Below are 24707 nucleotides of genomic sequence, written 5' to 3' on the forward strand. Positions count from 1 at the left end.
GAAGGAGGTAAGGTGGGGGGATGGAGAAGGGGAGGAGGGGGAGAGGAAGGAGGGGGCTCAGTTTGGGAAGGCCTCCTGGAGGAGGTGAGCTCTGAGTAGGGCCTTGAAGGGAGGAAGAGAGCTAGCTTGGCGGATGTGGGGAGGGAGGGCATTCCAGGCCAGGGGGATGACGTGGGCCGGGAGTCAGAGGTCATGGGTTCGAATCCCGGCTCTGCCATATCTCTGCTGCGTGACCTTGGGCAAGTCACTTAACTTCTCTGAGCCTCAGTTACCTCATCTGTAAAATGGGGCTTAAGACTGTGAGCGCCACGTGGGACAACCTGATCCCCTTGTATCCCCCCAGCGCTTAGAACAGTGCTTCGCACATAGTAATCGCTTAACAAATGCCATTATCATTATACCATCATTATTATTCTCCGGGCCCAAATGACCTCATCTGTAAAGTGGGGATTAAGACTGTGAGTCCTCAGGGGGACAGGGACTGTGTCCAACCCGATTTGCTTGCATCCACCCCAGCGCTTAGTAGCAGATTAAGGAGTACAATTATTATGATTACTTTTCTCAATTGGGAAAATCGGGGACCGTCCCCACCCGGCCCCTGAGGGACGGGGTTGGAGGATTTAGGGATTTCCAAGGGCCGAAGGCCGTTGGGCCTCAACAAAGATGGCGTCCTTGGCCGACGAGGCTCCGCCTTCCTGGTGACCTTTGTCGCCGCGCATGCGCAGAACGTCCACGCTGCCCTTGCTAGGACTCGAGACGGCTGCTGGTGAGTGCTTTGAATCAATCAATCAATCCATCAATCAATCGTATTTATTGAGCGCTTACTGTGTGCAGAGCACTGGACTAATCAATCAATCAATCGTATTTATTACGACTGTGAGCCCACTATTGGGTAGGGACTGACTCTAGATGTTGCCAACTTGTACTTCCCAAGCGCTTAGTCCAGTGCTCTGCACACAGTAGGCGCTCAATAAATACGATTGATGATGATTTATTGAGCGCTTACTGTGTGCCGAGCACTGGACTAAGCGCTTGGGAAGTACAAGTTCTCTTCCTCCCTTCAAGGCCCTGCTGAGAGCTCACCTCCTCCAGGAGGCCTTCCCGACTGAGCCCCTTCCTTCCTCTCCCCCTCGTCCCCCTCTCCATCCCCCCATCTTACCTCCTTCCCTTCCCCACAGCACCTGTATATATGTATATATGGTTGTACATAGTTATTACTCTATTTATTTTACTTGTACATTTCTATCCTATTTATTTTATTTTGTTGGTATGTTTGGTTCTGTTCTCTGTCTCCCCCTTTTAGACTGTGAGCCCACTGTTGGGTAGGGACTGTCTCTATGTGTTGCCAATTTGTACTTCCCAAGCGCTTAGTACAGTGCTCTGCACATAGTAAGCGCTCAATAAATACGATTGATTGATTGATACAAGTTGGCAACATCTAGAGACGGGCCCTACCCAACAGTGGGCTCACAGTCTAGAAGGGGGAGGCAGAGAACAAAACATATTCATAAAATAAATAGAATAGATACGTACAGGTAAAATAAATATAGAGTAATAAATACGTACAAACATATATACAGGGGCTGTGGGGAAGGGAAGGAGGTAAGGCCGGGGGGATGGAGAGGGGGAGAAGGGGGAGAGGAAGAAAGAGGCCGAGTTGGGTTCCCTCAGGCAGGGAGGAAGGAGACCCTGTTTCTCCTCATCCCGATTTCTGGCGTAATGGTGGTGGCTGGGAGGGGTTGTAGGGGAAGTTAATATGTGCACTTCCTCCTCTGCTGATGAGAGCTCACCTCCCCCAGGAGGCCTTCCCAGACAGAGCCCCTTCCTTCCTCTCCCCCTCGTCCCCCTCTCCGTCCCCCCATCCTACCTCCTTCCCTTCCCCACAGCACCTGTATATATGTATATATGTTTGTACATATTTATTACTCTATTTACTTTACTTGTACATATCTATTCTATTTATTTTATTTTGTTAGTATGTTTGGTTTTGTTTTCTGTCTCCCCCTTTTAGACTGTGAGCCCACTGTTGGGTAGGGACTGTCTCTATATGTTGCCAACTTGTACTTCACAAGCGCGTAGTACAGTGCTCTGCACACAGTAAGCGCTCAATAAATGCGATTGATTGATTGATTTCTCCTCTGCTGACGAGTGAGGACCAGAAGGCGTCCAGGGCGGGCCTTTGGCTCTTCTCCCTGGGGGTCGCGCAGGCACCAGAGGCCCCTCCACACCTCCAGCCGTTGCAGCGTTTAGGACAGCCTAAAATAAGAAGCAGGAACAAAATAAATACTGCTAATGGCATTTGTTAAGCTCTTACGATGTGCGAAGCACTGATCTAAGCGCCGGGGTGGATACAAGGTGATCAGGTTGTTCCACGTGGGGCTCACAGTCTTAATCCCCATTTTATATATGAGGTAACAGGCCCAGAGAAGTTAAGTGACTTGCCCAAAGTCACACAGCTGACAAGCGGCAGAGCCGGGATTAGAACCCACGACTTCAGACTCCCAAGCCCGGGCTCTTTCCACTGAGCCACGCTGCTTCTCTAACATAGACAGAGGCACAAGCAGGCGACCGTAGAACCAGGACAGTGCAGTGCTCTGCACAAAGTAAGTGCTCAATAAATACGATAGACTGATTGATTGCCTGCTGCTCCATTAGCTCCCAGTTTTTTTAATAGTTTTTTTAAGTACTTTTTTTTTTAAAGTGGCATTAGGCGGTCGTTATCTGCAGTGTACTGAGAAGTGGGGTAGATGCAGGCTGGACAATTCATTCATTCATTCAGTCGTATTATTGAGCACTTACTGTGTGCAGAGCACTGTACTAAGCACTTGGGAAGTACAAGTTGGCAACATATAGAGACGATCCCTACCCAACAGTGTGCTCACAGTCTGTGTCCCACATGGGGCTCACGGCTTTACGATGACCCATTTTACAAGATGAGGTAACTGGGGCAGAATTTAGTTGCCCAAGTGGCAGAGGTGGGATTGGAACCCAGGTCCTCTGACTCCCAGGCGCGGGCTCCCTGCACGAAGCCATGCTGCTTCAGTGTTCTTTCGGGGTTGACCAGCTGTTTTCCACTTGTCCATTTCTCGGGGATCTCAGCGAAGGGGCTTGGGTTTGGGGCCCGGGCCTACTAGAGAAGCAGTGTGGCTTAGTGGAAACAGCTCGGGCTTTGGAGTCAGGGATCATGAGTTCAAACCCCGGCTCTGCCAATTGTCAGCTTTGTGACTTTGGGCTGGTCACTTAACTTCTCTGTGCCTCAGTACCTCATCTGTAAAATGGGAATTAAGACTGTGAGCCCCCCGGGGGACAACCTGATCACCTTGTTACCTCCCCAACACTTAGAACAGTGCTTTGCACATTGTAAGCGCTTAACAAATGCCATTATTATTATTATTATTATTATTATTACTTCAGACTCGGCATGAAAGAAGCATCGCCCTTGCCGCCCCGGAGCATGCCGGGAATGGTGGGCAGTGACACCGGCTCGGAGGGGGCTGGGCCCCTGCTCCGTCAGGTTACCCGCCGACCTGGGGGATAGAACTGGGGTTCATTCATTCACTCACTCATTCTATTGTATTTATTGAGCGCTTACTGTGTGCAGACCACTGTATTATTCATTCATTCATTCAATTGTATTTATTGAGCGCTTACAGTGTGCAGAGCACTGTACTTAGCGCTTGGGAAGTACAAGTTGGCAACATATAGAGACAGTCCCTACCCAACACCAGGCTCACAGTCTGGAAGGGGGAGGCAGACATCAAAACAAGTAAACAGGCGTCGGTAGCATTAATATAAGTGGATAGAATTAGAGGTATGTATTCACATCAGAACGAGTAAAAAAGCGTTAATGTAAATAAATAGAATTACAGATATGTACAAATGTACGCAAGTGCTGTGGGGCGGGGAGGGGGAGCTGAGGCAAAGGAGGGGGGCTCAGTCTGAGAAGGCCTCCTGGAGGAGGTGAGCTCTCAGTAGGGCTTTGAAGGGAGGAAGAGAGCTAGCTTGGCGGATGGGCAGAGGGGGGGCATTCCAGGCCAGAGGTAGGACGTGGGCCGAGGGTCGACGGTGGGACGGGCGAGAATGAGGAGGAGGAGGAGTGAGGAGGTTAGTGGCGGCAGAGGAGCAGAGGGTTTGGGCTGGGATGGAGAGGGAGAGAAGGGAGGTGAGGTAGGAGGGGGCGAGGTGAGGTGGCAGTGGTGTTGAAGTGTTGCTGTGATTATTATTGATTATTATCATTGTTATTATGATTGTTGTGTACGTGTCTGTAATTTTATTTATAATAATAATGATAATGATGGTATTTGTTAAGTGCTTACTATGTGCTAGGCACTGTCCTAAGCGCTAGGGTACATACAAGCAAATCGAGTTGGACACAGTCCCTGTCCCATGTGGGGCCCACAGTCTCAATCCCCATTTTACAGATGACGTAACAGGCAAACAGAAGTGCAGTGATTTGCCCAAGATCACACAGCGTCTTTTTGCTCTTCCCCGGTGGACAGACTGACAGACAGATGGATGGACAGATGGACATTAGGACAGACGTAGGACAGATGGACATTAGGATGGACAGACGGATGGACAGGTTCTAATCCCGGCTCCATCACTCAGCTGTGTGACCTTGGGTAAGTTACTTCACTTCTCTATGCCTCAGTTATCTCACCTGTAAAATGGGGATTAATGTTGTGAGCCCCAAGTGGGACATGGACTGTGTCCAACCTAATTAGCTTGTATCTCCCCCAGCGCTTAGAACAATGCTCGACACATACTAAGTGTTTAACATATACTATAAGTGTTATGATTAATAGAGTGTATAGGCAATGGGGTGACTATAGGTCTCCCAGTCTGCAGCATCCTTTCTCCAAAGCCTGGCCTCCTTTTTCTTTTTCACCGAGCCCAGCTGAGACAGCTAAGAATATTAACTGAAATTTGCTAACTGTGACTGCCTACTAAGCACTGGGGATAGATTCATGATAATCAGGTTGGACACAGGCCCTGGACCCCAAGGGGTGTACGATCCCAGGGAAAGGGAGAACGAGAGTTTAATCTCCATTTTGTAGTTGAAATTTAAAAACAGAGAAGTTCAGCCTGATAAAGCAGGCAAGTGGTAGGAAGGGGATTAGAATCCAGGTCATGTGACTCCACTAGACCACACCGCTTTACTAAGTGATTCAGGTAAATGGCTGCACTGAGCTATAGTAATGGTATTTAATAAGCACTTCCAAGGTGCCAAATACTTGTGGAGTCCTGGGATAATAATACCTGTGATAGGTGCTTTAGAGAAGCAGTGTGGCTCAGTGGAAAGAGCCCGGGCTTTGGAGTCAGAGGTCATGGGTTCAAATCCCGGCTCTGCCAACTGTCAGCTGTGTGACTTTGGGCAAGTCACTTAACTTCTCTGTGCCTCAGTTACCTCATCTGTAAAACGGGGATTAAAACTGTGAGGCCCCCCCGGGGACAACCTGATCACCTTGTAACCTCACCAGCGCTTAGAACAGTGCATTGCACATAGTAAGCGCGTAACAAATACCATCATTATTATTATTATTGTTATGTGCCAGGCACTATACTAAGAGCAGGAAGGTAGATAGAATACAGGCAGATCAAACACAGTCCGTATCCCACATGGAGATCACAGGGAAGGGAGGGAGACAGATATTCCCGTTCTACAGATGAGAAACTGAGACACAGAAGTTGTATACATTGTCACACAGCAGGTAAGTGGTGGAGCTGAGCTTAGAATCCAGGTCTCCTGACTCCCAGCCCTATGCTCTTTCTATTAGGACAAGTATGGACTGGAGTGAAGGTGAGATAATCAGATTGGATACTGTCCCTGCCCCAAAGGCAGTCACGATCCAAGAGCAGAACAGACACCTTTGCTGTCTTTTCATTTCCCAAATTCAGAAGACCAGGCAATTACCCCAGTCACTCCCACCTTTCTGATGTTGAAGCTAATCGATTCGAGTTAGTGATTTGCTTCCTTTACTCATTGCCCTACTCACACACCTCTCAACAGTAAGAAACACTGCACCATGTTTTCCAGGAATGCATGTTCAGAACAGGTTTCATGTAATAATAAAATAATAATTATGGTATTTGTTAAGCGCTTACTATGTGCCAAGCACTGAGGTAGATACAAGGCAATAGATTGTCCCACATGGGGCTCACAGTCTTAATTCCCATTTTACAGTTGAGGTAACTGAGGCACAGAGAAGTGAAGTGACTTAGCGAAAGTCACACAGCTGACAAGTGGCGGAGCCGGGATTCAAACCCACGACTTCTGACTCCGTGCTCTTGCCACTAAGCCACGTTGCGGGGACTCTAGAAGGAATAAACGTTAATTTGCACAATTACAAAATTGTTCCAACAGGACACCCTGCACTTGAATAAATATGGATAGTTTCAGTGAAGAATTTATAAAGACCGCGAGAGAAGCTGTCCGTGAGGAAACATCAACAAAATCCTATCTGGGGATATGTTTACCAACACTCCCTAAGCAGTTAGAAAATGTCGGTAAGTGAGATGACCCAATACGAATATGTCTTCTAGACTGTGAGCCTGTTTTTGGATAGGGACCATCGCTATATGATTCCAATTTGTACTTCCCAAGTGCTTAGTACAGTAGTCTGCACACAGTAAGCGCTCAATAAAAGTGATTGAATGAATGAATCTCAATCCTTCCAGCTCTCAGATTGTTTAGTAAGGACACAAAAGGAATTGCACTGATCAATTACAAATGTAGAAAAAGTCATTATAACTTATAGTGCAACTTTGGAATTTTCTAGGTATATGTAGATTGCAAGAATTTATTTATTTTTACAATGTTTTGTTTTCTAAAATCAAATTCGTTTTAGCCCTTATTTACTCTGATTTCATAAACTGGGTCCTCTTAATCAGTGGAATTTATTGAGTGCTTACTGTGTGCAGAGTACTCCGCTAACCACATGGAAGAGGATAGTACAACAGAGAAGGTAAGACACAATACGCAAGCAGTTTACAGTCTAGAGATTTACTGGAGTTTTCTCTATTCATCTGGTTTAGAGTAGTAACAGTATTGTTTCATTTTGAGATGGGATAGAATGGCTATATTTGTCTTGGGTTTTGACGGGCTTGTCAAGTTGTTGATCAGTTCTGTAGTTTTAAAAATATTGGTACTTTGAAGGCAATCTGAACATTGCTTTCCCAAATTTTCACTAATAGTACAAAAAAAGAAAATAATTGGAATACCAAAGACATTTTCGGAGAATGTGGAAATGACATCCCTGTGATTAGGACACTTCCAAGTGTTTCTGAGGTTGCTGGAATTTTTTGCTTACCACAGTGTTTTGCTATTCTGGATTAAGGTCAATGGTTGGGGTTTTTTTCAATGTGCATTAAGGAAAATAAGCCCCTCAAGTTAACAGGAATTCAGAATAGTTAGCTAACAGTTCGTAACTCTCAGCAGTGCTCATTTGAGTCTGTATTGACTTGAACGGAATGTCAAAGAGTAACTAACCATGCTCAAGAATATCGTATGCACACAACTCTTTAATGTAACCACCCCAGCGCTTATTCTAGCCCTGCGTATACTTAGCACATGACAGTGTGAGGCCCCGAGTTGACCCTTAGCAGTTCAGCCCAATGGCCTGCTCAAACCCAGCAGACAGCCTTGATTCCAGCAGTATGAGTGGGGGAAAATGCAGGGACTGCATGAGATTCCCGGCTTCTTCAAAAGTGGAATTCCAAGCCACACACCGGGAGCTACTGCTGCAGCAGCGGCAGTGCTGTGGCTGTTGACTTTTGGGACTCTGAAACAGCCCTACTTGATCAGTGACAAAGAAGCCTGAACTCTGCTCCTTTAGTTGCAATATTTTGCAACTTTTATTGCATTTATTGTTCTTGTTTTTTCATGTTATTTTTCAGCTATTATGTATCTGCCGTCAACTCTTATCCATATTCTTTGGGTGTGAGCTCCCTGGGGACAGAGGAGTTGAGGAAAGACAATGTTTGGTGCCTGGTTTCTCAATAAACACTACTGAGTAAATTGAATAATAAATGCTAGAATAACGGATGTAGGGCTTTCTGCTTTCTACTTGCCTAATTTACAGCTGAAACAATTTTCTTAATCTCATGCTTCCTTCTTTGTTTTATTTGTGCAGTGAATGAAGGCCGAAAGAAGGATTTTGCTCTTTCTACAAATACATGTTTAAATTACATCCAAGAAGCTATTTTGAAGCACCAGTGGCAACAGGCTGCAGAATTCATGCAGTATTATTTTCAGACCCTGGAGGACACTACTTCCTCCCAAAGGCAGATTGCACCTGAGGTAAATGAGCCAACCAGGAAGGCTCTGTTATGGAAAAGTCAGGGGGTCATGAAGAATTCCTTTTCATTCTTTTCCGGTTGGCAGGGGTTAAGTTACCAGACTGTATTATTTAAAATGCCTCTGTGGGATTTTAAAAGTGTTCAACAAAAGGTGTTTTCAAGGGGATTCGTGTTTCCCGATCTGTATTTGCCTTCCTAACCCTAATAGCGTTTGATCCGTGGGATGACAAAGGAGAAATAAAATGGGCCCCCCGACTTCCATTGTCTGAACTTAGTATAGTATGAGGAGCAGGCACGTATATTTTCAAGATTTCCATTTCAAAATTCTGCAGCCTGAGGGATGGCCCGGGAAGAGGGTATTAAGTATGGACTCCCATACCGTACCTGATGCCCTTTTTCTGGCTTCATGCTGAGAAGCTTTAGGGTCCTGGGGTTTGTGTGTGGCCGGTTTCTTGGAAATGGCTGCACAATGAATAGTTTGCAGCACATGTGCCTGGAGGCCTAGGTTCTGGAAGCCTTTTAAGGTTCTGGATTTATAAGCCTGGGCTCATTCAGGCTCTAAGGTGAAGGCCCAGTTGAGAGGTAGACTGTCTGATTAGTCTTGTCATTTTCCCAAATTTGAAAAATCCTGAAAATACATTTTTATCTTCAATCTCAACATGTACTAAATATCAACTTCGTGTACTCTTCCTTGAGCAACAGATGCACCTGATCTGGCAGGATATTGACAGAATAATTTTGTTTTCTGTGGCTTAATATTTAAGTAGTATATATGTATATATGTTTGTACATATTTATTACTTTATTTATTTATTTATTTTACTTGTACATATCTATTCTATTTATTTTCTTTTGTTAGTATGTTTGGTTTTGTTCTCTGTCTCCCCCTTTTAGACTGTGAGCCCACTGTTGGGTAGGGACTGTCTCTATATGTTGCCAATTTGTACTTCCCAAGCGCTTAGTACAGTGCTCTGCACATAGTAAGCACTCAATAAATACGATTGATGATGATGATGAAGTAGTATATTAAGACTTAAAAATGACATGCAAACTGCAAATAGCAATAAGGGTCTTGTTCAGAGATTAGTTTGGGGCATAGTATTTCTTTCTGATAATTGTTCCTCTGACTCTCTTCTTTCCACCCTATATTTCCATTGACAGATTATTTGGAAACTGGGAAGTGAAATTTTATATCAGCATCCCAAGAGCAGTGTAGAAATTTTCGGTGCCTTTGCTGACCGGCTGAAAAATATTGGTATCAAGAATTATTTAAAGGTGAGGATGTGGGCTGTGATTTGAAGCACATATTTATCTCAGAAATTTGGTAAGAATGATGAAAGGGGATGGGTGTGGAGTATGAGGCCCCCATGGGAAGTAGGAAGAGTAGTTCTCGAAAAATTCTCTCAGGCAGAGCCATTCTTGTTGAATTCTTAGGTGCTTTACTTTTTGTCCATGTTTTCTGCCTGCTCTTGGGTCCCGAGTTTTTCCACAAAGAGAACACTGAATTCTTTGGTTATATCCGCTTACCAGACAACTGGGAAGCAACATGGCCTAGTGGAAAGAGCACAGGCCTGAGAGTCAGAGGTTCTAATTCCAGCTCTGCCACACGCCTGTTGTGTGATATTGGACAAGTCATGTAATGTCTCTGTGCCTCAGCTTCCTGATTTGTAAAATGGGGATTAAAAATTCCTTTTCTCCCTCTCTCTTAGACTGGGCACCCAATGAGGCCTTTCCGACCTGATTATCTTATACCTACCCCAGTGTTTAATACAGTGCTTGACACAGAGTAAGTGCTTTACAGATACCATTATTATTTTCTGGACTGTAAGCTCCTTGTGAGCAGGGAACGTTTCTATCAACTCTGTGACTTTCTACTCTCCAAAGTTCTTACTGCAGTGCTCTGTACACAGTAAGCGCTCAATAAATACCACTTACTGATTGGAGACATGTCTCTGGTTACTCTTGATAATTGAAGCAAATTCTAAAATGTATGCACTGGCACTTTTAAATCCTTGATATCTGGAATGGAGTTTAGAACAGCTTTATATGGGGGCTGTGAAAATGCAAGACGTTGAACTGGATTTCCTAAAAATGTAGAAGTCATTAGTACACTGTTCTTTCATGACATTTGTTTTCAGTATTTCCTTTGGCTAGAACACAGTTAGGAAATGGTCTCCTGACCACGCAGGCCTGTTTGGACCTGGAGTGCCATGCAAGTGAAGAAATTACCTGTGCACATGCATAAGGCATTGGAATACATGAATACCAGAACTTTCCTTTTCTTTTTTTTTTTTTAGGGGGGTGTTAAGTGCTTACTCTGTGGCAGGCACTGTACTAAGTGCTGAGGTAGATACAAGCAAATCAGGTTGGACGCAGTCCATGTCCCATAAGGGACTCACAGTCTTAATTCTTATTTTGCAGATGAGGGAACTGAGGAACAGAGAAGTTAATGACTTGCCCAAGGTCATACAGCAGCCAAGTGATGGAGCTGGGATTAGAACCCAGGTCCTTCTGACTCCAAATTCTGTGCTCTATCCACTAGGCCATGCTGCTTCTCAGCTGGACTTCTCTCATGTTATAGGAGAACTGGGTTTATTGCAAATTTTGTTATATGAGAATTTAGTACATCAAATTGCATTTACCTTTGGGGAACTTTCCAGATTCAGGCAGTTCTTAGAATAGCACAGTTGGTTCCTGCAAATTGTCTTTAAGTTGAAATATGTCAGAACTGGTTTTCTCATGGGAACATTGTCAAAAATGAATTGGTTCCCAGCGAGAGATGTTACCCTCTCCATTACTTTTATGCCACTTTCTTTACCCGTTCACCTGTTCTCAGCCATTTGTCTGGGTGGAAGTTTCGTGAAAAGCAGTGAACCATTCCACAACAGTGAAGAGTATTATTTTTTTTAAATGGTGTGAAGCATTCAGAGTATACACATTTCAAGTGGTAGACATGAATTCCCAACTGTAGCAGTTGAAGATCGAGATCCCTAATGGCTAGTAACACTGAAGGCTGGTTTTTCACTTGCAGATATCCTTACAACATGCATTCTATCTTATGTGTAATGGAATGATCGAGGATGCCCACAGAAACCTAACTCTTGCTGAGAGCTGGAGGTATGGTGAAAAGTCAGCGTCTCAAGAAAAGTTAATAAAACTCATTCAGGCCTACAGGGGACTGCTGGACTACTACACTTGGTCTAAAAAGAGGGTTACCTTATCGACACTCGGTGAGTATCTGGCAAGGTCGAACTTCCCCAAAGCCAATTTGGGCCTTTGCTGAGGGGCACTTTAGGGAAAACTAGGCGCTGAAGTACCACACTCTGCCCCAAAGAGTGCCACACAGAATGCTTCAAATCCATTGAAATTCCATACATTGGCGCTTCAGTGGCCTGGTATCCTGGGAATTCCCCGGGTGGACTTAGTCCAGTTCTTATACCAGACTTTTCCATCAGACATACAAAATTGTAGACTTCTGGAACTGAAAGGGACCATGTGTGGCTTAGTGGAACGAGCACGGGCTTGGGTGCCAGAGGTCATGGGTGGGTCTAATCCCAGCCCTGCCACTTTTATCAACTGGGTGACTTTGGGTAAGTCACTTAATTTCTCTGTGCCTCAGTTCCCTCATCTGTAAAACGGGGATTTTACAGATAGCCCCACGTGGGACAACCTGATTACCTTGTATCTATCCCAGCGCTTAGAACAGTGCTTAGCGTATAGCACTTAACAAATACTATTACTGTTATTATTATTATTATTGTTAGTCTTTTCCTTTGCCTCCATGCAGACTGCACTCAAGTCACCGTAGAAAAAGGTTTTTCTTGTTTCATCTGCTATAGAATTGGGGGCTGCACAGTTCCGCCTGATAATATTTTCCCCTGTTTCATAATCCAAGGGTACCAACTGCTCTTGCAGGTTCCTGCCAATCTTCAGTCCAGTTTGGCTGGCCAGGGCTTTATTTTTGAGCTTTAGGCCATGCCCATACTTGAATCACAAAGTACAAAATGATAATATCTAGATGGCGCATTCCCAACCAAAAAAGATCTCGCTCCTGTCTTGGCTCTGGAACACCACCTGTAGTACACTTTCCCCGGTAACGTGGGGATTTGAGAATCAGACCTCCCCACTGCCTTATAACACTTCCAAGGTATAAAAAAATTGAGCCGTCCTCACAGGACTGACTCTAAAAAATACCGTCATCTGGTTGTGCTGGGGCATCCAGGGTCCTGTGCTGGGCTGCAGCATAGCCTACTGGCTTAGAGGAGAAGCTGTCGGGGAAGGAAACTGACAGTTCTGTTAAGGGCGTCTGTCCATCAATCAATCAATCAATGAATCATATTTATTGAGCGCTTACTGTGTGCAGAGCACTGTACTAAGCGCTTGGGAAGTACAAGATGGCAACGTATAGAGACAGTCCCTACCCAGCAATGGGCTCACAGTCTAAAAGGGGGAGACAGAGAACAAAACCAAACATACTAACAAAATAAAATAAATAGAATAGATATGTACAAGTAAAATAAATAGAGTAATAAATATGTACAGACATATACACATATATACAGGTGCTGTGGGGAAGGGAAGGAGGTAAGATGGGGGGATGGAGAGGGGGGTGAGGGGGAGACTGGTCAGCTGCCAGTTGCTTCCACTGTCTGTTAACTTCTGAGGAATGAGTCTACTACTGTGCTGACCAGCACAAGTCCATGCTCAGAGGACCCAGGCATCACCTCCTTTCTCTGAAGCTCCAAGCCTCCAGCAGTGGGAGGTAATCAATCAATGAATTATTTATTGAGCACTTACTCTGTGCAGAGCACTGTACTAAGAACTTGGGAGAGTACAGTGCAGTGGAATTATCAGACATGTTACCTGCCCCTAGTGAGCTTAGTCTAGAGGGGGAGACAGACATTAATAGGACTAAGTGATTTATGATATGTAATTTAAAGATATGTGCGTAAGTGCTGTGGGGTTGTGGGTCAATCAATCAATCAATCGTATTGAGCACTTACTGTGTGCAGAGCACTGTACTAAGCACTTGGGAAGTACAAGTTGGCAACATATAGAAACAGCCCCTACCCAACAGTGGGCTCACAGTCTAATAGGTGGGCTCACAGTGGAGAGAATATCAAATGTCCAAAGGACACTTGGTAAATTGATGACCTTAACCTGGCAGAATCCAAGGCAACCACAGAGGCCAATCAAGCAACAGCATTTTTGAGCACTTAGTGTGTGCAGAGCACTGTACTAAGTGCTTGGGAGAGCACAGTAGAATGGAGTTGGTAGACATATTCCCTGCCCACAAGGAGCATTCAGTTTAGAAGGGAAGGAAGACTTTAAAATAAATTATGGATGTGAACGAAAGTGCTGTGGGGCTGAGGATGGGGTGAATATCAAGTGCTTAAAGGGTACAGATTCAAGTACATAGGTGACATAGACGAGAGAGGGAGTAGAGGAAATAAGGGCTTAGTCGGGGTAGGCCTCTTGAAGGAAATGCGATTTTTTTCCCTAAGGCTTTGAAGGCGAGGAGAGTGATGTTCTGTTGGATATGAAGTGGGAGGGAGTTCTAGGCTAGAGGAGGAATGCGGGCAAGGGGTCGGCAGCAAGATAGATGGGATCAAGGTTAAGTGAATATTTTGTCACCAAAGGAGCAAAGCCTGTGGCGTGGGTTGTAGTACGAAATCAGTGAGGTAAGATTGGAGGGGGCAAGCTGATTACGTGCTTTGAAGGGGTTGGTTTCTTTTTGATGCAGAGGTGGAAGGACAACCTTTGGAGGTTTCTAAGGAGTGGGGAAATGTGAACTGAACACTTTTTTTTTTCTTCAGAAAAATTATATTGGGTTCTATTTATGACAGTGTGGATCAGAGCTTGGTGGGGAAAGTGGTCATATGTCCAAATGATGCAGGGCATTGGGTCGACATGCCCATTTCAGAGAAGCACTCCCCTCAAACACTGTCTCAAAATTGTAATGCAGATTCACTGCTCCAGGGAGAAGTTATAAACCGGTAAAGCCTGCAAAATGCCTCCATTATTTTGGGTTGCACACTTTAACCTGAATTCTTTCCGAACCTGTCGTTTATTGACTGGCAACATCCTTAATCTCTACCTTTATGCAGATGGGAAACATTTTACCTCTGATGCAGCAGCCCAGGACATGCACAGCTACTTTCGGCTATCATCATTAAATCTTCACGAGATAATTAAAATTCCTGGTATTTGGGACCCTTTTGTAAAGAGTTATGTGGAGGTAAAGGTCATTTTATTTTGTTGGGTTTTTTTTGGTTGTAAACTCACATAAAACTGCCATTCTAAGTATCCTTAGGTTGAAAAAGTGTGGCGTTAGTGAAAGTATTTTGTCTGGTGTTTGCTTATTGTGCCTATATCATTTTTGTTTACTGCAAGATTCCCTGTTTTTCCTACTTAATAGCTTGATAAAGCCCATAAACTTATAGAAGATCAGTAATGTCTTATGAATTCCTTCAAACAAAAGTGGTATGATTATAATTGTCAAGTAATCAATAATTACTGATAAGAGCTAAAAGACCCAATGAAGTTTTTTTTCCCTCCCAGGAGTTGGTTTAATTCGTAGCATTCAGAAAACAATGACAAAAGAAAAAATGGAAGGCTAAAGTTCTTCCATTTTAAGGAAGTTTAACAAAGCAAAATTGAAAATGGTCTAATTTCTCTAACTATTAAGTAATATTGTTTCATCCCCAAATTGTTGGATAAAGGGGCCTGGCTGAATCTCAACATAGCTATGTGTCTTGGGGAGATCCAAGGCAGGTAATCCCTTCTTGGGCGTGAGAACTTAAATTGTGGGATTCTTCTGGGTATTTAGAGGCTGTGGGGGTGAAGTGGTCACTCCACCCTGCAGCTGCAGGGGGGCTATGCAGTTTGAGGATGGTTGTTCAGGGTCTGCTGCGGCTCGGAGGGTGCACACACACCCAGGGAATTGGGAATGGGAATTTCTACAGCTCCCAGTGTGCTGAGATGGGTGGCATTCTGAGTTTGGTTTCACGCCAACTGTCCAGTGGCAGTGAGGGTGAGGCCCACTTAAGCTCCTTGGTGGGCAGGGAACACGTCTCCCAATTCTGTTGTGTTGTTCTCTTCCAGCGCGTAATATGGTGCTTTGCACCCAGTAAGCGCTTAATAAATAATTGGTTGAAGACATGGTTACTTTGGGATGCTGCCTGGGACAAAGCCACCCAGCTGCAGCCCTTTGTCTTTGCCCTCCATTATCAACATCAACCTTGCATTAACAGGACAATTCAGGGTTGAATAGATGAGACAATTTATCTATTTGCCTGTAGGAAGCAAACTTTTCAAGCTCCTGCCTAAATTGCTGGGTATACAGTATTTTAGCAGCCGGCCTTTCTGGTGCCTACTACGCTCTGGTGCTCTACTGCGTGGTCTCCCCCTTCTAGACTGTGAGCCCGTTGTTGGGTAGGGACCGTCTCTTTATGTTGCCAAAATGTACTTCCCAAGCATTTAGTACAGTGCTCTGCACACAATAAGCACTCAATAAATACGATTGAATGAATTATAATGTTTAGTACAGCAGCAACCATGGCTTTTACTGAGGTAAAAAGCCATCAAGAAGTTTTCAAATACTCAGATTTTTCCCCGCAGATGTTGGAGTTCTATGACGATAATGATGGAGCCCAGCAGGTACTCACCAACTACGCATACGACGACAAGTTTCCATGTAATCCAAATGCCCATGTTTATTTGTACGAGTTCCTGAAGAGACAACGGGCGCCAGAGGAGAAACTGATCAGTGTTCTTAAGGTAAAGTGTCTTTTGCCACAGCTTGGGTATAGTTGATGCATTTCAGGAAACACAGGTGCCTCATTCACATGGGCTGATCTGGAGGTGGCAGCAGGGCAAAGGAGTCACAGCCACAATCAAGCTGTTCAAAGTGCAAATGCTTGCTTTCCTCTAGAACAGACGGTTATTCTCGTTTTCGTTGGTTGAAATTTCATTTTGATTCTGCCCCTCAGCCATCCTGTAATCCCGTGCCTCCCCCCCGTCATTCACTCCATCTCCAACAGTGACATGATTTAAAGCCCGCACCCCCCGTGTCACCCACCTCTGTTCCCCACCACATCCGTAGTCCCTCAGGGAGCTCATCCAGGTGCACAGCTTGAGCCACCACCTCCAAATGGAGGACTCCCAAATCTCCCTCAGGATATATCCGCCCGGAAGTTTCTCCCGCACCTTAAACTGAACGTCTTAAACAGAACTCATTTTCCCTCCTCAACCCACTCTTTCTCCTAACTGCTTCATCTCTGTCGATGACACCACTATCCCCTCTGCCCCAGAAGCCTCAACCATAGTGTTGTCTTTTAACCCACCTGCCAGTTCTAGTTCACTGTCTGCAATATGTCTCAGATCCATCTCTTCGTTTCCACCCCAACAGGCACCCACACCTAAGTTCAGTCATTTATAATTTCCTGGTTAGGTTACTGTTTCAGGGTCCTCATTGGACTCCCTGCCTCCGACCTCTCTCTCATCTCTGGCTTTTACTACACCCTGCAGCGAGGATCAGTCTCTTTAAATGTCATCCTGCCCTTATCATGCCCCTACTTCAAAGACTTCCAGTAGCTATCAGTTGCCTCTGCATCAGGGCTTTCTACCAGTGCTCCCTGCCCTCTTGTTTGCCCTCTTCACTCACTACCTCCCCAGTTTGCACTCTTCACTCCTCCCAAGTCAACCCTCTCCCTGTTCCGTGCTGTCACTTCCAGCCCATTGCTCGTGCCCTCCTTTTTGTTTGTGGCATTCCCTCCTGACAAATTCTACTATACAGGCCCTTACTTCTTTACTGTCCATCTCTCCATTCCCTTTTTCCACACAAATAATTTCATAACTGCCTCCCCGTGAAACCGTTAGATCCTTGAGGCCAGGGATTATATCTTTTATCCCTATTGTCGTCTCCCAAGTGGTTAGTACAGCACTCGCCACAGTAGGGCTCTGAAGATCATCCTTGGGTTGCAGTTACTTTCCATTCTCCAAGGATGCAGCTTTTGTAGCCAGCTGGTGGCACCAGAAACCAAAAAGTGAATGAAACTATGTCTTGTTTTGTAAGTCCAGTTTTTCTGAAGGAGTAGATTTAGTACTCAGTTGAGTCTTTACACAGTTAACTTCCTGGATTAAGATTCCATCCTCCCTATGGCAAACGTAGCTGCTTTTTATTTCCATTTATTTGAAATAAAAACCTCTGGTATCAGCATTGGTGCTGTTAAATGAATCCCTTTTATAAGCTTAAGTGAGAAACCAAAAATTCACTTAATTGGGAAATCAGATACACTAACGTGTGTATGTGTCCCCCTCTCTTTTCTGCCATTCTCCCCACTCCCTTCCCACCCTGCTATTCTTGGAGGATGTCTTTGCCACCCGGGACACCCCAGTTTCGAGCTCCAGAAGTACGTCAGCTTTCCCTTTGGGAGCGATAATGAAGCGGAAGCGGAAGCGGAAGCACAAGCGGAAACGAGCAAACCACCCAGTTTTGTTTGTTTTCTGAGAACACTTCTTAGACAACGAGAGCTTTCACTGCCATAGGCTCAAGTCCTGGAAATGGTGTTCGCGTGTCTCAATTACACAGAACTCTTCTGTCTTCCAGGTTTTGCACCAGATTGTTCCATCTCATAAACTGATGTTAGAGTTTCATACATTACTTCGAAAGTCAAGTAAGTAGTTTCAGTCCCACATCGCCTTTCCCTGGTGAAATAAAGCTGCAGGCTGTTGGTCTGCTTGCTGCTATTTGAGTGCATGGGGTCAGGCCAGGGGCAGCAGAGGAAGTGGCTGCCTAGTTATTTTACAATTTATAACGCGTTTTCTGCTTGTGCCCTGGTGTGCAAAGTTTCATATGAAGTATCTCCTCTCACTTCACCTTTATGACCTTTTAGCGCTTTGTTCAGTGTTGTGCACATAGGAAACGCCCAATAAATTGATAGCTGGCCTAGTAGCTAGACCAGGACGTTTAATAGCTAGTGGTCATTTTTGAGCCCTGGGTTTTTGAATGCTGTAATTGATTTAAACATCCCTGATCATTGCAGAGAAAGAAGAACATCATAAATTAGGGCTGGAGGTTATATTCGGAGTCCTGGATTTTGCTGGGTGCACAGAGAATGTAATTGCCTGGAAGTTTTTAGGAAGACATTTGAAACAAGTCCTGAAGAGGTAAGTGTGAGACATAGCGTGCTGCTGGATCAGTATCCTGGGTTTTCAGCTAGGTCCCAAGAGAGAGCCTAGGAACACCAAGATGTTGATTTAAACACGATGTTCTTATTTGCTTGTTTTAATGATGTTCATATTGGCCTGTTTTTTGAAGTTTCCAACCTAGGCCCTCTGAGTCCATAAACAGGAGGGTTTTTTTCCCCTTTTATTGGGAGACTAGGGATTTCCATGGTATATTTGTAAATAGGTTCTTCTAGCGATAAATCGGCCCAGTCGGCTTGTGTTTTCAGTAACTTGGTCTGGAAGGAGGCAGTGACTGTTCTCTGGTCGTAAAGCAAAACTTAGGGCAGGACTGACGACCCTGGATTTAGGATCGTTGGTTCTTAGCCTCTGAACTCATTCGAGAATACCGTAACTTGTTGGAACGCTTTCATTTTTCCAGTGCACTTTGATGTTCCTAATTTCATTTTTGTCCTCGGAACATCCATCCCCATGGAAGAAGTGGGTGGTATTTTTCCCATTTTATAAATAAAGAAATTGAGTCCCAGAGAGGTGAAGTCCAAAGTCACCCAGAAGGCCAGTGGCAGAGCTGGGACTACAACTCAGGTCATCTAACTCCCAAGCCCACACCCTTTCCACTGGACTTCACTCAGACCCCCCCCCCCCCCCCGCCCCCCAATCAAAAAGATTTGGAGGGAGAAGGAAGATTCCAATGATTTAATCTTTACAAAAACACTGGCATATTTTTCCAAGTGTCCCAAACTATAACATTGCTTTTGAGATTTTGATTATGTCTGCATGAGAAGATTTTTTTTTTAATTCAGTGGCCAGTTGATATATTGGGATGGAGGTGGGAATGGTGACGGCGATTGTGCTCACAGCCATGGCTGTCACTATGGCTAGTTAAAAAACACACTGGACCTATGGGGCGACTAAGGAGTCAGCAGGCTTGTAGTGCAGGAAGAGGAGGCAGGAAAGCCAGTGGGGATAGAGGAGAGCAGGGGTGAGATGGCGTGACAATTGGATTGTTTGCAGTGATTGGACATAAATTAGAAAAGGAGAGAACGTGGGGTGAGAAGTCAGCAACATATGCCCGAGATGACAAAATTATGAGGTGGCTGTAACCTGTGGTATCCCTGTATGTGTACGGAGGCAGGGAATAAAGCTTGCAAACTTCGAATGTTAAAGCTTCCTTTTAACGCTTTTTGTGTAGCATCTAAAGCTCGTCATCTCTGCCAGCGTGTTCTCTCGGAGGCTAAACTGAGGTTGTAGAGTGAATTTCTTTCTGAGTAACATTGCCAAAAGCAAAGTAAAGGACTCAGAGTTCCAACATACCAAAGATACTTAGGTCTCTATGACTGTCGATTATTCAAATTCAAGTCCCTCCTCCCTGACTTTTTTGTCCTAGGAAGCATCTTGATTGGGTTGAGGAGGAATGGAATGCCAGGAAAGACTGGTGGCCCACTTTTCACTTCAGCTACTTTCTGGTGAAAAGAAATTGGAAGAAAAATAAGACCCTTGCGTATAAGAAAGCTTTGGTGGCAGGACTCCTGTTGGGAAAAGGTATGTGCTTTTATTTTCATCTTTATTGTCCATTAACATCAATTCTGCCTCTCTGAGAGTGTAAGGGGCTGAAATAAGCTTTTAAGTGTTAAGATTGTTCAGTAGTCTATGTATTTTAGGGTTTAAATAAACCAGTGGGTTATTCCATTGTACCCTAGGCCAGTAAACACAGCTGCTTCTCAAGTAGGATTGGTGGATAAAGGGGTATAAAGCAGTTGGATGAGTGTTTGTTCTTTACCCCGAGCAAAGCTGTCAGATGGGAGGGCTGAGGAGAGATTACTGGTTCACTGTGGGTGTCAAGTATGGCTCTGGCTGAATATTAAGAATTTCCAAGTGAAAAGTGTTTAATTTTCATGCCTTGAGTGGCATGTCATCCATTGATCTAGGGCACCTGTTATCTAGCCAGATTGGGAATTTTGGGAGTTTGTAACTCTTCTAGTGAAGATGAATGAAAACTATTGGTATCACTGCAATAATCTATTTATGTGTCTGTTCTAGATTGGAGGGGATAAGATCTCTTCCTCTGGGACAATGAATAAATCCACTGCGTAAACAAATAAGTCCTTAAGAGGCCATCTTCGTGGAGGCCTTTAGAGACTATGGAGGCTCTGAGACAAAATTTACATCAGTAATAGTTTCCATTTGAGAGTCATCCAGTTATGGAATAGGTGCCCTTTCGTGAGCTCAATGGAGGAACCCAATCTAATATAGTGAAATGCTCATGGGTTAGTACTTTTGACTGGGTATCCCTGCGCCAAGGGTTTCTGGGGTGTATAGTCTCAGTAAAGTCTACTTAGTGGACAGCGTTACTAAGAATATATGTTTCAGAGATGCTTAGAAGCACCCTCTCCATCTCCCTGCCTGGGGACAGCCTTGCAGAGAGGCAGGCTGGGACCTTAATCCCATCACTGCTCCCTACTCCTGGAATCTATTCTCTCCTGACCAGCAAACCGGGGAAGTAGCAGAAAAAGTAATTGCGGGGTGGGGAGGAGGGTTGGCACAGCTCCTCTTGTCCTTCACCCAAGTGTTGTGGGCACTGCAGAATTCTCATGTTTCTTCTAATCAGTCAACAAATGGTATTTATTGAATGCTTAACTGTGCACAGGGCACTGTATAAGTGCTTGGGATTGTACAGTGTAACAGAGTTAGACACGTTCCCTGCCCACAATGAACCTTACAGTCTGGAGAGACAGACATTAATATAAATAAATTATGAATATTTTAGTGCTGTGGGATTGAGGGAGGGGCGAATAAAGCAGCGTAGCATAGTGGATAGAGCACGCCCCTGGGAGTCAGAAGGTCATGGGTTCTAATGCTGGCTCCACCGCTTGTCTGCTGGGTGACACTGAGCAAGTCATTTCTCTTCTCTGTGCCTCAGTTATGTCATCTATAAAATGGGGATTGAGACTGTGAGCCCCAGATGGGACAGGGACTGTGACAACTCGATTTGCTTGAATCCTCTTCAGCGCTTTGTACAGGGCCTGGCACATAGTAAACACTTAACAAATAACATAATAATAATAATTATTGTTATTATTGTAAAGGGAGCAAATCCAAATTCAGGGGTGATGATGGGTGCAAGGTTCTGCGGGTAAACGGACTTTTCCAGGCCAAGTAACAAATTGTATTCTGTTTGTAAATCATGTTTTACCAACTCAGATACTACTACTACTAATAATAATGATATTCAGCACTGTGTGCCAAGCACTGTTCTAAGCATTGGGGAATATACAAGTTAATCAGGTTGTCCCACATCGTGGCTCACAGTCTTAGTCCCCATTGTACAGATGAGGTTAACTAAGGCACAGAGAAGTTAAGTGACTTGCCCAAGGTCACACAGCAGATAAGTGGCGGAGATGGGATTAGAGCCCACTTCCTCTGACTCCCAAGCCTAGGCTCTTTCCACTAAACCACGCTGCTTCCAATTAAGAATTCTCTATCATAATGTTAAGTTTTCTCTATGTTAAACACAAACAAGAAGCCATCTGCTCTATGATTTTTCTTGGGATCCACTATAAGTGGAAACATAAAAGAGTGGATGAAGTTGTTCTTTAAGTGAAGTTTAAGTGTATAAAGTGGATGGTGATCATTGGATTGAATATCATTTATTTGTCAGTATTGTCCTTTTTTAAGGCGTTAGCTTTTCCATTACTACCACTTTCCAGACATTTGCAAAACAACTTTGCATATTGGGAACCTGCTGTGGTTTCCTTGGCTTTCACCATCTGGCTGCTACCAGCAAATGAGTCACACTGCAGCTTTAGAGGCTGCAGGAAATTCTTTAAGCCAGTTTTGTATTGAAATAATTGAACTGCTTGTTGTTTCTTAAATATTAAGAGTCTGTAAAAGGAATAATACCGTAAATTGCTTTGATAAAATGTGTTTTATTTGTCAGAATACGTAGTTCTCTAATGACACAAGGGCTGTACTTTTTTTGCAAAACCCGACATTAAGGAGAACTCAGTGCAGTAGTACACGCTTGTTCTGAAGTTGTGTGCAGTACTCTCTGGCACTACTGTGGGCTAAATCTAAACAGGCTTTTATGTTGTCTGTTAAACATTCTCTAATTCTCTTTCAGCATTCTAGCCAACGCATATAGTGAAAATTCACGTACGACAGAACTGACTGTTTTTTATTCAGGGATTAGAAAATATTTAAACACTAAAATTAGACAAGCCTCGCCCCACCCTTGCACAATTCAGCAAGAAAAGGGAAGAAACCATTTTCTCAGTTAATAAAATGTGGTCACTGCTGGGTGGCTTGGAGTGGTGATTTAGAAATGAATGGAGCCCAATATCCCCATTGTTCTAAAAGGCATGATAAATGGACACATTGGATGGTAATGGCAGATGTATCAAAAATAGGGTTGTGGTGGTGATTCGCATGTTTGCTTACAACACCTTGGGGCCGGAAAGTTGCACAAAGCTGAACTTGAATTCCCTTTGAATGCTAGGGGAGAATCAAGTCGAATAATTATTGCCCTACGCAATTTATACTGAATTAGTATGCACTTTCTTAGACATCAAGAGCAAAATTCAGTGCAGGGTAGAAGTCTCTGTGAGGTGCAGTGTATTATAAGCATTCTTTAGAGCCTTTTTTTTTTTTAAATAATAATTTTGGTATTTGTTAAGCGCTTATTATATGCCAGGCATTGTTACTTTCCATCTAGGTTGACCCTTGGTTTGTGAAGAGATAACAGTGTAAAGGTTAAATTTGCAAACCATCTTTTTTAAATAGCTCTTCTGCTAACACTCTTGAAAGATTAACTGGACTCTAGAGTAACCTTATCTTAATGGCAATTTTTGTTGCATAAATAACCATTCTTGAAGGAAGCCGATGATCTTACTCAGTTTCTTAATGGAGTTATGTCCACTTAATATAATCTCCCAGACCAGCATGATAGTGAAAAATCTTTGTCTTGAAGGCAGGGGAGATCAACCTTCCCAAGACACTTTTGGTCTTATTGAGTTGGGGCCGGGGGTAACAAACCTTTTTTTCATTAACAGTGCTCTCTGAAAAGTTGTTTGGCTGGTGTGGATAAGGAGATAAACACAAAGATGCCATGGCTTTACAGGGTTGTGAAAAGTACTAAAGTGTTTATATAATAATAATTATGGTACTTAAAGTGCTTACTGTGTGCCAAGCACTGTTCTAAACACTGGGGTAGATATAAATTAATCACAGTCCCTGTCCCACATATGAGGCTCACACTCTTAATCCTCATTTTATAAATGAGGTAACTGAGGCCCAGAGAACTTAAGTGACTCACCCAAGGTCACATAGTTATGTGGCAGAGCCAGAATTAGAACTCAGGTCCTTCTGACTCCCAGGCCTGGAATCTATCCACTAAGTCACACTGCTTCTGTACAAATTAGGTGCTCCTTTGATTAGATGACATCCTTTGTTGTGATGATGTAATTATTATTTTTGCTTTTTTTTAGGTTGCAAATATTTCACTTACATTTCTAACCGAGGAGGTAAAGCTGAAATGAAGGTTAAGAAAATGAAGAAATTAGTGCAGCAGCACAGCATCATAAACACAGCAGAACCCTAATGTTAGAGATTCTTGCTAAATTATTTTTTTTATTTCTTAATTTATTTTTAAAATCAACTTCCCTTAGGGGGGAAAAATGCTATTGCTACCCCAGCATAACTGTAGCCCAACTATTTTCAGTGTCATTTGTAAATATTTTGCCTTTGACATTTTTGCGCAATAAATGTAAGTAATTTATTAAGATGCAATTTCTCTGGAAATGAGTTGTGAATGCTTGCCATTGTTGGTGCTGGCTTCCCAAGTAGGCTGCCCGTTTTGGGGTGTAAGGAACAAAAGAGGTTGCTGAGGGACTCCTGGCATTTCCACAGGGGCTGGGTATTGGCCTCCTTTAGGAGAATGGGGCAAGTGCTGGGGAGTAAGGTGGCGGGGGGCCATCGTTCCACCCCAAAATGACAGATCTGCAACTGCCCACCCAGCTGGGAGACACTTAGAAGAACCACAGAGTCACAAGTGAACACTAGAAAATTGTGGTTGTGTAGATGAGGCCATATAATGCTTCTTCTATTGAAACGTTAAAGTGGAGGGGGGGAAGGGGTGTGTGTGTGTGTGTGTGTGTGTGTGTGTCTTGAAACATACCCTCAGCCAGAATCCATACCACTCACCAGCTTTAAAAGAGACAGTATTT

General features: G+C 44.0%; 1 protein-coding gene across 2 annotated transcripts; it reads left to right on the top strand.

Annotated features, from left to right (window-relative positions):
* Positions 1-728: 728 nt before the first annotated feature.
* On the top strand, positions 729-24266 carry TAF1A (TATA-box binding protein associated factor, RNA polymerase I subunit A). Of its 2 annotated transcripts, none has more exons than XM_038761437.1 (11): positions 729-766; positions 6365-6507; positions 8133-8299; positions 9460-9573; positions 11330-11528; positions 14406-14536; positions 15919-16077; positions 17909-17975; positions 18345-18468; positions 19874-20028; positions 23970-24266. In XM_038761437.1, exons 2-11 carry the CDS (start codon positions 6387-6389, stop codon positions 24080-24082), a joined length of 1350 nt encoding a protein of 449 aa, XP_038617365.1. In that variant the 5' UTR covers positions 729-766; positions 6365-6386; the 3' UTR covers positions 24083-24266. The 2 variants fall into 2 exon arrangements, with proteins under 2 accessions (XP_038617365.1, XP_038617366.1); XM_038761438.1 differs by lacking the exon at positions 729-766 and adding an exon at positions 4545-4622.
* Positions 24267-24707: the final 441 nt, after the last annotated feature.

This window comes from Tachyglossus aculeatus, chromosome 19 (genome assembly GCF_015852505.1).
Source record: "Tachyglossus aculeatus isolate mTacAcu1 chromosome 19, mTacAcu1.pri, whole genome shotgun sequence".
NCBI lineage: Eukaryota > Metazoa > Chordata > Mammalia > Monotremata > Tachyglossidae > Tachyglossus > Tachyglossus aculeatus.

Coding starts and splice junctions, on each gene's coding strand:
- TAF1A (XM_038761437.1), top strand. CDS start 6,387: ATGGATAGTTTCAGTGAAGAATTTATAAAGACCGCGAGAGAAGCTGTC. Junction 8,300..9,459: donor AAAGGCAGATTGCACCTGAG/GTAAATGAGCCA, acceptor TTCCATTGACAG/ATTATTTGGAAACTGGGAAG. Junction 20,029..23,969: donor AGGACTCCTGTTGGGAAAAG/GTATGTGCTTTT, acceptor GCTTTTTTTTAG/GTTGCAAATATTTCACTTAC.